Source organism: Moschus berezovskii, chromosome 10 (genome assembly GCF_049115385.1).
Source record: "Moschus berezovskii isolate FMDL1 chromosome 10, NW_MosBer_1.0, whole genome shotgun sequence".
In the NCBI taxonomy this organism is placed as follows: Eukaryota; Metazoa; Chordata; class Mammalia; order Artiodactyla; family Moschidae; genus Moschus; species Moschus berezovskii.
This window is the reverse complement of record NC_142469.1, coordinates 48,104,735-48,119,257: the sequence shown is the minus strand read 5'-3', so window position 1 is coordinate 48,119,257 and position 14,523 is coordinate 48,104,735. Positions and strand designations below refer to the sequence as shown.

At 41.6% G+C, this 14,523-nt stretch overlaps 1 protein-coding gene across 2 annotated transcripts in view; it reads left to right on the top strand.

Moving 5' to 3' along the window:
• SOBP (sine oculis binding protein homolog) overlaps positions 1 to 14,523 on the top strand; it is a 171,429-nt gene that overhangs the window by 92,218 nt on the left and 64,688 nt on the right. Inside the window, exon 5 of one of the 2 annotated variants that reach the window (XM_055432833.2) lies at positions 8,337 to 8,432. The exons of the other annotated variant lie outside the window; for it this stretch is intronic. Within the exon in view, the coding sequence (XP_055288808.2) occupies positions 8,337 to 8,432 (96 nt within the window). The remainder of the gene's footprint in view (positions 1 to 8,336; positions 8,433 to 14,523) is intronic. 2 annotated transcript variants of the gene reach the window in all.

The window sequence follows — 14,523 nt, the reverse complement described above, 5'->3', positions numbered from 1 at the left end:
ATTAGAGCTGCAGGAATATGAGCTGTTCCTATTAATCCCTGATATTATCCAGAGCAGTATCTTCGTCTGGTTATAGTGTGTTTCTTATTCCCCTTGGAGACCAGGTTGTTTCGGGGGGAGACTTCCTATGGATAGTAAATTTCCCCCGTAACATCTGGATCCTTTCCTAGCCTTACAGGTGGGGTCCTGAGGTCTCCTTCCAGTCCTTGCCTGTTTCACATTTGCTCTAATTTCTCAGGTCCATCATGAGAGCTATATATAAAGATCAGGGTCCAGACCCTTTGCCTAGTGATTTCAGAGAACAGGAATAAAAGGACCACCCGAAATGCTCAATTATTTGAGCATTTTTAGGGGTCAATTGGTAGCAAAATGGTGTTATCTGTGTTTCCCTGCCTTTTGTTTCCCCTCTAGGGTCCCAGGGTAATAGATGCAAATAAGCAGTAAAAAGTCAAAAGGCAAGCGATGGGCAGAGGCCGGAGGTGGGGGAGGGGAGCAGTCAGGGAGTCTGGATCAAGGGTCCTGGGATAATCAGAAGCTGCCTAGATGTAAAGGTGGTATCACTTTAGGTGAGAATTGAAAAGAAGGAGCCACATGCCCCAATTGCTGGGTCTTACCTGTGGTCACTTTGAAAATGCAGTTCTTACTAAACAAAGACGCTCAGGTGACCTGACAAAGAGCAGCACAAGATAAATCCAGAAGGGCCACCTGTTCGATAAAGGGAAAATAGATTTTAAAAATGAAAGGAAGAAACAGGGATTTCAGAACCAGTCAGCCACTGCTCTGATAATTCCAGACACAGCTGTAAAGCATGCTGGATGGAGGATGATATATTTCCGTCCACGTGGTAGCTGTATTTCAGGCTGATGTGGAATCTGTTGCCGTAACTGTCATGCAATCCATTAGGCCCCTGAGTGAGGGCAGCCATTAATCAGGCAGGAGATCAGCCCCACAGCCTCACATGCTTGTGGCTCTGAGTGGCTCTGACCTGACATCGTTTAAGGCGATGCTCATGGAGGCCATAAACATGATTCGATTCCCATTATCTTCATGTTGCATGTTTGTTACCGTTATTCTTTGAAGACTCCAAATTGGATATTAAAAATTTATGATATATATAAAGATTTGTATGGAGTGAAAAAATAGCTGCAGCAAATAAGTCCTTCTCATTCATCAGAGATGTGTGAGCTGTCAGAGGAGCCTGAAGAGGGATGGAAAGAGCCCCCTGCTTGCCAGCTGAGGAGGATGGAGACTTAGGAACTTTGCTGCAGAAAACAGCTTCTCCCTTGGCCCACATGCTAAGTGGGAATTTAAATATATTTTGTTTGAACAAAGTAAAACGGGTGTCACTGCAGGATCCCATAGTCAGTCTTCAGTGACAAGCTAATGAAAGGGAAGGCAAGGGATACATATGCAAAGATTAGGAGCAGTGTTGAATTGAGCGAGTGCCTGGCTCCACACACCCATGTTTCTGGGTGCCCAGGATATCGCGGAACTGGGAGCCTGAGGCCAGATAGGAGTCCCTGGTCTAGGAGAAAGCTGTCTGTCCAGGCTGCATGCATACACAATCCTGTCCACGACCCATCCGCCATCTGATATCCAGTGATTTGAATATGTACTTACGTAGACTAGGCAGTTCAGAGTGGAGAAGAAAGCGCACTTCCGGGCCTTACCTTAAGGAAAGGCAAGGATTATTGACTCCATTCAACATATATGTGGAGAAGGAAATGGCAACCCACTCCAGTATTCTTGCCTGGAGAATCCCATGAACAGAGGAGCCTAGCGGGCTACAGTCCATGGGGTCGCAAAGAGTCGGACACGATTGAGCGACTATTACTCGCTCACTCAACATATATGTATAGGGTTGTTCTACACAGTACTCACTGAGCACGGGGCCTTCGTACATAATGCACAGCCTCTGCCCTCAGGCAGTTTCCATTCTGGTCGGGAAGATAGGAGTCCTGAACAGGGTGAGTTACACCAAGGTGTCCCAGATGGACTTGGGGCACTATAGGTGAGATAGAAAAACGGATCAAGGCACCAGGTTGGTTAATCCAGGAACAGAATTTTGGGGATGAGAGTTCTGTAGGCAAAGACCAGAGGCTAGACTGACTTTTCTTAGGCGAAAGTCCATCTGGGTGGGAGGTATAGGAAAGAAACATGTGGGGGAAAGGGGTTATTGGCTAAAGTCCAAATTGAGTACTGGATCTGCAGGCTAAGACCCTGATGTCTAACCACATGGGAGGGATGTGTGTTGGGCAGAAGTGCATGGAATAGTGAGAGGTCGAAGTGTGAGGCAGATGTGATCAAAGAGCTCCAGCAGAGGCTGAGACTCAACATGGCGAGCACTTCTGGGTTTGGGGGAAGAACACTTACCTCTGGGGACTGCAGCGCAAGGCAGAATGCCCAGTTGTTAGGGTTCAAGGATAGGAACTCACTCATTCATTCTCCATTTATGTGGCCTTTATAATACGACAGGAACTAGATGAGGCTCTTACAGCTTGCAGCTGATAGACCGGTTTCTGCACTCGAGGACCGCACAGATTTGTGGTGAAGGCCAACACATAGACGGGCGTAGTACAGTGCAATAGATGGATTGGATATGGAGAGGACAGAAGGGTTAGACCAGGAGGAAGAGGCCTCAGATCGGCTCCTAAAGGAGCTGCAATCTGAATGAAGCCTTCCAAGATGCTTGCGGATTTTCCAAGAGATGTGGGGAGGAGAGATGGAGTCTGGTTTTACCCTGGGAGAATGAGGTAAGGGTCAGGAATCTAGGTGAAGGGAATGGACTTTCAGTCATGAGGAATTGGGCGGTAACTCCGGAGGCCTCCCTGTGCTGTTCCAGCCCAGGGCCAGCACTGGCTGCACTTCACTGAGAGGTGAAGACACTGGGCTGATGGTTACATCAAGTTCACAAGGATGTTCCCAGAACACTGAAAGGCCACGTGGCAGCTGCCATTCATTCCTTGCTGAGCCTCCTCAAGACAGCGTATGTAGACATTTAACAAAGGAAGGACAGACTAGAAATGACATACCAGAAAATGAAATTCCAAGGGTTTTTGGAAGTTGTCTCCCCGTGATAAATTCCATTTCTCCGGCTAAACGGATAGAGTTAATTTATCTTGAATTTTGAAAAGATATTCTATGGCTTCTGGTTCCAAAAATTAGTTATAAAAATATATATTTTTTTGCTCTACAACTCTTCATCTCTAAACTTATTCCCACAACTTTGAGATGCACTATTTTTGATGTTCCCAAGTCTAGTCACCACACCACATGTGTGAGCTGACATGTGCTACATCTGCTGAAAAGTTGCAAAGCAAAGTCTGGAGGCTCTGCAGCACTCTCCCAAGCTCTGATTCTAGGCAGAACCTTTCCGTGTTTTCAAAAGAAATTCTGAAATCTCAATAACACGAAAGTGTAAAACCCCATTCATCACAGGGAGGTATTAACTCTGAAGCCTAGTTTTCTTTCCACTTAAATGGCAACAGTATTAACCTTTTCATAGAGTCAGAGACATCTCACTTTTCTGGGTAGGTAGTGGAGTTGTTTTTAGAATGTTCCACGTTTTCTAAAGGAGTCCTCCACAGGAGAAAAAATGCTAACCTTGCTTGGATCTGCACATGACACCAAGGCTCTGGACAAAAGGAAAAAGTGGATTCTTTGAAAGAGAACTTAAGTTTGCTATATGTAAGAATCAATATTTAAAAAGTAAATTAGTGATGATTCACAGGGAAAGAAAGGTGACTGAAAAGTTGTTTAAGCCAGAGGTGTTTGCGATAGAGAGGCAATTAGTCTAAGTTTCTAATATCCGTGCATGCTAAGTTGCTTAGGTCCCGACTTTTTGCAACCCTGTGGACCATAGCCCACCAGCTCTTCTTTCCATGGACTTCTCTAGGCAAGAATCCTCAAGTGGGTTGCCATTTCCTTCTCCAGGGTATCTTCGCAACCCAGGGATCAAAATCATGTCTCTTATGTCTCCTGTATCTGCAGGCCGGTTCTTTACCACTACCACCACCTAAGAAACCCTTCTCACATAATCTATTATTTATTCAAATATTAGGCATGGCATGCAAATAGATGCAAGATGGGGGAAATCCCTTTACAGTTTAGTTGAAGAACTTCCTAATTTCTATTTAACGTCAAGAAGTGAAAGTTTCTTAGCGTAATAGATCAAAAATTCACCTTTGGTCTTACAGTCACATTTGTGGTAAAATGTGATAAACAGCTTCCCATTTGCTTTTTCCCATAGTTGGCATAAATATCTAGCATATTAGTCAGAATAAAGCTGTTGAGAATGAGACACATGGAGACTTAGTTCATCATGACGTGTCTTGACATTACTTCTGTCTGAAATGGTCACTTTAAAATGAACTCAGACAGCAACATGGGTCTTGTGGCCCCAGTAGTTACTAAGAGCCCATGGCAGTGGTCTGCCTCACGACGGACAAATAGAGGGGGCACTGTCTGTAGAGAACTCAAGAACAATAATAAAACCAGCTGAAAGTCGATCTGCTTTGTGTTATTACCGTTAGCAGTGATTTCGAGAAACTCCAGTGTTTGTGCACTTCCCTGCAGGGGTCAGGGGCTCCCTCTGTCCACCCACCTTGGTATGCCATTGTCTGCCACCCAGAATGGGGCTGATGCAGAAGAAGGCACTGGCTTCAATATATGAGAGGTTATAAAACATGCTGAAGTGAATCTGCATGTAGGGTAAGGAAGTTCTAGTGAGTTTTATCTAACGTTGCCATAGTTGATATGGAATGATAATGAAGCCCGTTCCTGCAGAGCACTTACCAGGCTCCAGTCGGTGACTGGGGCCAAAGATCCAATGGTGAGAAGCCCTTAGGAAACTCGCAGTCTAGTGGGGAAGACAGAAGTCACAGCAGCCGGTATAAGGGTGCATCTGTGTCAGGCCTAAGAGAGGCAGATGGGAGCTATTTGATTTGGTTAGTGAGGTTCAGGAAGGTCTTTTTGAGGATAAGGTATAGTAGGTCTTTCAAGATTGTCACACTAGAAACTAAAAATAACTGGATTTTTTTTTTTTTTTTTTTGCTTACAAGCAATTAGCCATGTGGGGCTTCCCTGGTAGTTCAGTTGGTAAAGAATCTGCCTGCAGTGCAGGAGACCCAGGTTTGATTTCTGGGTGGAGACGATCCCCTGGAGAAGGAAATGGCAACCCACTCCAGTATTCTTGCCAGGAACATCCCCATGGACAGAGGAGCCTGGCAGGCTAAATCCATGGAGTAGCATAGAGTCGGACATAATTTAGCGACAAAACCACCACAACTAGCCATGTAATCTCTTAAATCTTCAGAGTAAGCCCCACTGCTGGGTCCCCATCCTGGATCTTCCTAGTGTTGCATAGCTATTCACTCCAGAGGGCCTGGGCCTGGCTGGAGACCATCCAAATTCACACAATTCTCCCCTCCAGGCAAACTTCTTATATCCGTGCTTCTTGGGCTGCCTATGCATTACTGTTATCTGAGAGCTTTAAACAACAGCAAAAACCACCCATGTCAAGGCCCAATTAAATTAGAATCTTGGAAACATGGCAGGGTTGGGGGGGGGGGGTCAGGCACCAATATGTTAAAAAAACACTGCAGATGATTCTACTGTGTAGCCAGAGCAGAGAACTACTGCATTAGATGGATTCACTTAATTTCACTTAGACTGGTAAAAACAATTTAAACTTTTACATTAAAAAACTTGAGAATGCAAAGGGGATTACTTCCGTGAGAGGTGTGTGAGTGCTTGTGTGCGCACACACACACAAGGATGATGGTGCTGGGTCTCCCTGTGTGTCGTGTGCTTTCTGTCTCTGGTGTGTGGTGGAAACACAGTGAATCGCTGGGGGATGGAATTTCTTAGACTCAAGAATCAGGTTAATTGTCAGAGGCAGACCATTCTAAGCTCCATGGAGTGTGATGCAGAGGCAAATACATGGCTCAATAAAAAGCAAATTTCTGCCTTTCTCTCTCTACTCCTAATCATTCCAACCCTCCTTTTCCTTTCTTTTCCCCTGCTGTTTTATTTAACTTCATAATATATGAGGCTTTATATAAAATCTATGGCCCCTTTGACAAAACACATTCAAATCTTAATGGGTTTTTATTTTTTTTGTCCTTTAAAAACAGAAAAAAGCATTGTGAGCACCTTACATGTAAGTGGAATGAATGTATTTTTGCCACTAATGTTGAAAATATCCCCAGGCATCTGGTGTGTATGAGTGTGTATACATAGTACATGCATAATAAACATATTCCACCTTATGAATATTTATACACAAAATACATATATATTGAATATAGACATATATATGTAAATAGTAGCCCTTGCAAACTATATGCAATGTATGTTTCCAAGCATTTGCATCATAGTACATCAGGAATATAATAAACCTACCACCAAGTTTAGCATATTTTGAGGTGGCATTTTTCTACAGAGTTGTGCTTAGGTCTAGTTACTATCCATGTATGGGTTTTTTTTCATCACTGAAATGTTTAAGCAGTAACTGAAAGTAAGGTGCTGGGCGTAGCAGGGTAAGAAAGATGAAATCGATGTGGTCTCTGCCTTCAAGAAACCTGTACTTCTACAGAGTGCCTTAAAATTCACTTAAGAAGAATCTGACATGTTTGCTACTCATTGGCATCTTATTGCTTTTTATACTGCTGCCTTTTCCGTATACACTCTGCTTAAATGGGCCCCATTTAAGGCTCTACTGGCTTACTCTCTGATGTAGCTGCAAAGTAGGACTGATGCTGGGAGAAGAAATATCGTTGGTTCCAGTGCCTTGATAGCCATTGGGCATGAGCACACTTACACTTTTTTCTTTGTCACACATAGTCAAATCCTGCAACTACATTTTCATTGTACTCTGATTTGGTGGTGGGTTGGGAGGGAAGGTATAGTTAAAAGGCACAAAATCCCAGAGATGTTTGTAAATCTCAAAAATACTTCTTGTAATCCCAGTATTCCTACCATGACAGTCCACTTGCAAATTCCATCGGTTCCCTCCCTGCAATAAATAGCAGAAGCCTTTATTAAAGACAAGCTGCCCCTTCTAAAATGTACAGAATAGGGATCCCTTTCTAAAATGACAATCCCTAGTCTAGCTGAGAGCTCTGAGTGGTACTTGTCAGGGGCAGCTTTCACACCATTAAAAGAGAAACAATACTCGGCGCTGTCACCGCTCTGTGCCGACGTATGCTCATTGTTTTCTCCCCCTCAATCCATACATCACAACAGGTAGTTCTCAGCTGTTCCCCTGGTGCCAGACATACATTTTATCTAAAGAGACAGCAGACAGAACTACCTGCTGCTTCCTGTGCGGCTCTCCCTGTGTTTCTCTCCTTTTTCCTACTTCACTTGGGCTTTTTAAAATCAGCTGGCAGGGAGCCAGGAGCTCATCATTTTAATGCAGTGCAAAATGGAATATGCATAATTATATGCAAGCCATATGTGAGGGAGACAGCTCAGCTGTGAATTTCAGGAGGGCCAGGAAAGAGAGAGCAGTTAGGGCTGCGGTAAGAGGAGAGCAGAGCGGAGTGCAAGTGTCACCCAAATGGATGGTTTAATGAGTGCGCTGCGGACACGCCTCCTTTCACCTACCATTTTCTTCTCTCCAACTCCAAACCAGAAACTGACGGAGATTAGAAAGGGAAGACTGTATGCAAGGGGTATTGCTAATGGGTTCTGTTAATGTCTCCATTTAAACTTCAGCTTTCTTAATTAACAGTGTAGATGAAAATAACCAGTAACTTTTAATGCAGCTTCTTAATTAAATCTTTTTTATTTTCACTGCATTTGATTTAAGAATCATTGTTCTTACTAGATCATTGCTCCTTTCAGATCTTTATTTAAAAATTGAGGGGAATCAGTTTATCTCTAATAGTATGACAATGCAAAATATAACTATGCAAATTGCTTTTCTTATGGCCTTGCTATTAGAATTTTTTAAAAGTGCATTATCTACAGATTGCTTAAGCATGCCAAAAAGTTTAAACACGTATGTATGTCATATAATCCTAAATGTGCAAAAAAAAGTCACTGGAAGTCTGAAGTGGTGGTAATTTTCAGCAAAATTATTTGATTTTGTTTTGTTTCATATCATTTAAAATATTACACCACAATGAATTTGCATGTTCAAACAACTATGTAAAGAAAAATAAATCCCAAATTTTGATATCTAAAAGGCGTACTGCGTATTTAAACAAATTTCTTAATGATGTTGTGATTTCTGGATTCCCGTTTGTTTAATGATCTGAGCTGTTATGCTTTAGCTTTTTTTTCTTCCATTATTTGTAAGTCCCTAAATAGGCCATTATATTTCCCTTCAGGCTAGAGATGAAGATGGACATGCTGAAAATTTTCCCCAGCAGCACTATGCTAAGGAAACTCCAAGGCTTGCCTTCAAGAATAACTGCGAACTACTTGTAAGAATAACATACTTACAACAAGTCTAGAATGTTACTTTAGCACAGTGAAAACAGTTTTTGAAAGGGTTTGTTCATTATTACATAATTTTTGAAGTATTGTAGTTTTTCTGTATAGAGTTCTTAATGCTAATTCTGATATCACTGAATATGAAGTATAAGGTCTCAAATTGTTTGCACATCTTTTATATCTGATTATAGAGCTTGGATGGCCCTGTCTTTATTAGTTTGTTCTGTATAGTAGTTGATTAGCAGCCATTTGGAGAATGGCTAGTAAAGTTAAAAATATAGAGAAAGACAGTTGATATATGTAAGCTTGGAGAGAAAGAAAAACACAACAATCCCACCCCCTTCCCTCCTCCTACTTCCTAATTGTACACTATTTTAGGCGACAACATGGTAATATTTTGTTCTGCTAGGAAAGATAGCAGAGTTGACACGCAGTACTCCCTTTAGAATTCAAGTATTCCTGCACTCTCTTGCCAAACTCAATCAGGCGCTTTCGTCTCTCCTATGTAGAAGTCAAAGCAGCGACAGGATGCGGGGATGTTTCCAAGTCGTGAGAGAGAGGATCTCAGCTGTGACAGGGACTCTGTTCCAACGCAGGGTTAATTTGCTGTTCATTTTAGCATTTACAGTGAGACAAGATGAAAAGAGAGCAGGAATGCCTATTATATTTCTGTTAAATGAATCTGTTGGGACCTAATGTTCTTGATTAGCTTTTGAAAACGAGTGCTCTGCAATACATTTTCTGTTTACCTAAAGTAAACAGAGAATGAATTGTCATTTATTTAGAGATTCAAACACTGCTTTTGAAAATGAAGCTTTATGAGGGATCTAGCTATGTTGTCCCTAAATGTTCTTTTCTTTTCAATTGCATTAAAGCAAAGCATTTGCTCCAACTAAATGAAAATACTGAAAGAGGATGAGGATGCTCACTTGTGACATTCTGAGGTAGTCTCCTTTCTGTTTAGTTTTTTGGCGGCACACATCAGGAAATCGCACATGTAATAGTCTTTGGACTTAGCTCTGATACCAACTACTCATTAAAAATAAAATGTCCAAAGAGCAGGAGAAGAGAGAGAAATACAGTTCTTACTCGTTCTAGCCGCAGTAGCTAGGTGTTGACAGCAAGAAACTCCTTCCCCCTCCACAGTCTGCATGGTTATGATAGCATCACTTATTCTGTGTGTCTCCACAGGCAAATTTACTGCTTATAAATGCAATTTTTTCCTGAAATCTTAACTCACCTCGTATTTTATCCTAGGGCTCTTAAACTTCCAGGGTTGCTAGTGTTACCTATTTGGGGGAAACCGTTTTCATTTATTTCCATTTTAATGTTTTACTTTGTAACTCTGGTTTTCTAGCAGAAGACGGTAGGGGCCATTCATACTATGTTTTGGTATTAAAATGCTTTGGGGGATAGCTTACTTCTTTTTAGAAATATTGTTTACAGTAATATGCTATATTTTACTTTTTTCCTATTTACTGGAAAAACGAATGTGCTTGAGTCCAGGTTGTGGTCAGTTTATACTGGAGAAAATAAAACATACATGGGAACATCTTTTCCAGCTATCTTTAGAGAAAATATATGTTTCGTCATTGATGTGCTTAAACACAGTATTGTGTGTTGGCAGTAGTTTTGAGAAATCAGTGCAATCTTTGTCCTTCTAGTAGCTATTAGAAATACTTTATTTTGGTCAGTATAATTTCTTGTGATAAGATAAAAAAATTAATAGAGTGAAAAAACAAGTGAGCTTATTTCTCCAAGGAGAAATGTAATTTTTTTCAGCTTCAAGAGAAGCAATGGTGTTTGGCTGGTTATGAATCTCTGAGAAGTTACGCTTCTCTGTGAAAGAGATTTGTTCGCTCATAAGAGAAGAAGTCCTTGGAGTTTTCTTAGTGCAGCTTAGGGCAAATTTAAAAGACTGTGAAAGAAGATTGCAAGCCCCACTCCAGAGGGCTTTTCTTAGCTTGAGGGTGAGTCTGCCCTCCTGTGCAGTTCACTGTAACAGGTGTGGGTTTAGAAAGTGGGGGAGTTCTTTGAGGGATGATGATGACTCTTGGGAGAAAGTGTTGAGGGAATGGGTTATTCTGGGTTCCCAGGTGATCAGGGACACGTGACTGGAAGGTTAACCATCTGGGCCACAGCTGCTGACAGAAAGTGCCCTGGCCTCTGTTACTGACCACTGATGGTCTCTACTCTCCTTCCCATACCCCCAGTCTCTGCTTCTTGGAAGAGGAGGAATATCAAGTAACCTAAACAAAAGCAAAGTAGAAGCGATGCCTAGAATGCACAAGTATGTGTGATCAGAAGGCACTGACAAAGAAAGCATTGGCTGAAAGAAAAATTTGCCATGCAACTGTTGATTTCCTGTAGGTATTGATTTGCCCATTTAAACCTCGAACTATGATATGTGCCTTCACACTTAATGTACAACACAAATGACTAGATGTTTAGCTTGGTGGCCAAGATTCCTTGGTTTGTGATTATACAGCAGTTTCCTTATGTTTTTTTATTAGTTTTGAAAATGCAAGGCTATCAAGATGAGTGACATAAGATAAAACTTGCATATTATTCGATATATCACAATTTACTGTGGTCCCATCTACCACTTCATAAATGGATGTGAACATACACACACACACACACACACACACACACACTCCTCAGGGTATTTTGCTGGTCTGTTCAAGCTTATGACCAAAGCAAATAACTTACAGTAAAAGACAATGTGGGGAATTCATATCCCTGAACAATACAACAACATGGGGGACTTCCCTTGTGGTCCAGTGGTTAAGATTTTGCCTTCGAATGCAAGGGTGCAGGTTCGATCCCTGGTCAGGGAACTAAGATCCCTTGTGGCAGAAAAACTGAAACATAAAACAGAAGCAGTATTGTAACAAATTCAATAAAGACTTTAAAAATGGTCCATATAAAAAAAATCTTTAAAAGTAAAAAACAATACAGCAACATAGCTTATGACAGCCCAGAGGAGGCAGCACTTAGAGCCAGCTTTGGTGACCAGCACTTGTCCCAAATTACAACTCTGTTGCTGGTCCCTTTACCATTATTGCCTCATTCTTTTGGGACTAGAAGTCCTTCTTATTTCCCCTATTAAAATGCTCATACTGATGGTGGGAGTTGGATTAAGAGCCAGAATGGGAGGAGGGCCTCGATCATACCAGGAGCTTACGCCTTCTTGTTAGTCAGTACTTGCTCAGTTCTTGAAAGCCACCTTGGGTAAGACCTAGCAGCACCTTAGGTAAGAACTGAGCCCCCCCCCAAAAAAAAAGAACTGAGCCCCAAGTGTTCTTCAAAGCAGTCCAGAGAATACAGAGAGCGTCAGTGTATTCAGGAATAAGGTCAAAATATAGTCAAAGATGTGCAGAAACCAGTGTGGTGTAATTTGGTTGGAAAGAAACTAGGTTTAGGAAGTCTGAAAGGGGAAGGGGAAAGCAGCCTATCTTCTTTAGTTCCAGATCATTACCAAGACAGTCTGATTTCCTTTGGCTTTTCCTTAGGCTGTTGAGGGTGGCAGCTTTACAGAGGAAGGGGGAGATGCCCTTAGTTGGGAGTGCATACGTGTGTGCACGGGTGTGTGCTCAGTCTCTAAGTCATGTCTGACTCTTTGAGACCCCATGGACTGTAACCCACCAGGCTCCTCTGTCCATGGGATTTTCTAGGCAAGAATACTGGAGGGGGTTGCCATTTCCTTCTCCAGGGGATCTTCCCAACCCAGGGATCAAACCTGCATCTGTTGCATCTCCTGCATTGGCAGGCAGATTGTTTACCACTGAGCCACGTGGGAAGCCCCTTAGTTGGGAGGCTAAGTAGAAATAGCATCAGGAAATAATTCTTTCTGGTCAATTACAATGCCAGTGTAGGGAGAAGGTGAAAACTATTTTAGTTTGGTGGCCTTGTATATAGAGCTGGTGGAGAGGAGAGATGCTGGGCAGTTCTACGGGCTGCTTTGTCCATCTGATTTCCTTGTGGAGGCAGAGAGGTGGATTATAAGAGTTGGATGTTGCCTCTAGGCAGAACTGCTCTGTGTTAATTCAGTGTTCAGTTAATAAGACATTACTGAGCATCTTCTATGTATAAGGCATTATGCTAGACAGTGTTTGTAGGGGACAGAAGTAGAGAAAGACAGTCCCTTCCCTGAAGGAGCTTAAATTCAGTAGGAAGAACAAGGATAGTCCGTATTGTAATCATCAGGAACATGGGCTCTCTGGTCTTCCTGAAAGTTAGAATTTTGTCTGATTTATACCATATTGCTCTGATGGTATAGCGAAGGATCATAGGCAGAAAGGCTTAACATTTATGGTGACACATCTGACATCATATCATATTGGATCACCACTGCGCCTCATGGACCTCTTTGCATTTCAGATCTTCATCTGTAAAATGTGATAATAAAAGGTAATAGCCTCAAAGGGTACTGTCAGGATTGAAAGTGATGACACATTTAAAGTGCCTGGTACATAGTAACTTTCAGTACATATTAGCTGCTATGGTCATGCTCCTTCTTTATTTCATGATTATTATTGTTACACAATGAGCTGTGGCCCAAGAGGGCACCAACAAAGTTCTGGAGTACAAAGGAGGAAGAGATTATTTCCACATGTTGTAATTAGAGACTTATCCAAGGATACTTTTGATGTAGTCCTTCCAGGGTTGGATATTTTTGTAGTTGGAGCTGGGGTATAAGGGTCATTCCCAGCAGAGGGAAATAACATGTGCAAAGGCAAGGAGGCGGGAAAGTTCAGATCAAGTAACTCACATCTCAGTTGGCAATTAAGTTGACTGAAGTGGAGGGACCTGAAGGATACAGAGTGAGCTGGCAGGCTGGTCCATTTGCAGAGGTCTAAATAACTGTCTTATATTTGGGTTAAAGGCTCAGTGGGTAAAGAATCTGCCTGCAGTGCAGGAGACACAGGAGACAAGAGTTTGATCCCTGGGTCAGGATGATTCCCTGGAGAAGGAAATGACAACCCACTCCAGTATTCTTGCCTGGAGAATTCCATGGACAGAGAATCCTGGCAAGCTACAGTCCATAGGGCCACAAAGAGTTGGACATGAGGGAATAAGCACACACACAAGTAACTGACACCATCCTATCAAGTCTAGACTTCAGTAATTTTACTTTTAGAAATCCTGAGTACTTCTGTGGATCAAAAAATTATTATGGAAAATTCCTAACATACAAAAGTAGAGAGTCATAAAACGAATGTCCATGTACTAACAGTTATCAACTATTAATCTTGCTTCATCTACCCCTTTCCCCTATACACGCTCCACCCTTTTATTCTGCTGAAGTATTGTGAAACATATGCTTTTTTGTTTGGTTTAACTTTTTTTTTAAAGATTAGTGTACCACTTATCTGGCTAGAAAGAATCCATTGAGACTGATTAAATTGGGAATTGGAGCTTTGGGGTTAGGAATACATAAACCAAATGACTCTTGGTTATGCAGTGTGCTCTTCCCTCTCTGCTCAGCACAACTCTGTGAGGCTTGGATGGTCACATGGAGTTTTAAAAACCCTTAAGGTGAAAGATATGCAACAATGCTAGTGATGACTGTTTTCTTTACTGTTGGACCCCTGGTTTTATTGTTTTATTTATCTTTCTTTTTAAAAATTGATGTATAGTTGATTTACAATATTGTATTAGTTTATGCTGTACAGCAAAGTGATTCAGTTATGTATATATACATTCTTTTTTATATTATTTTCCATTATGGTTTATCACAGGATATTGAATGTAGGACCTTGTTGTTTATCCATCCAATACAGAATAGTTTGCATACACCCCTGGTTTTAAATGTATTTATTTAAAAATAAGATCTCTTTAAGCTTAGATGGACAAGAAAATAGGACAAAATTTATGATCAAGATTTAAAATTAAATGTAAGAAATACATTTTAACTAGCAAAAAAAATTCAGATCTCTTTGCAACCCAGCCCTTCTCACCAGTACATGTTGACTTCATCACAGCAGTGAGTGGGAATTCTGGATTGCTGTCAGATATTAGCTATTGCTAGGACTTTCTACAGAGAAGGCAATGGCAAGCCACTCCAGTACTCTTGCC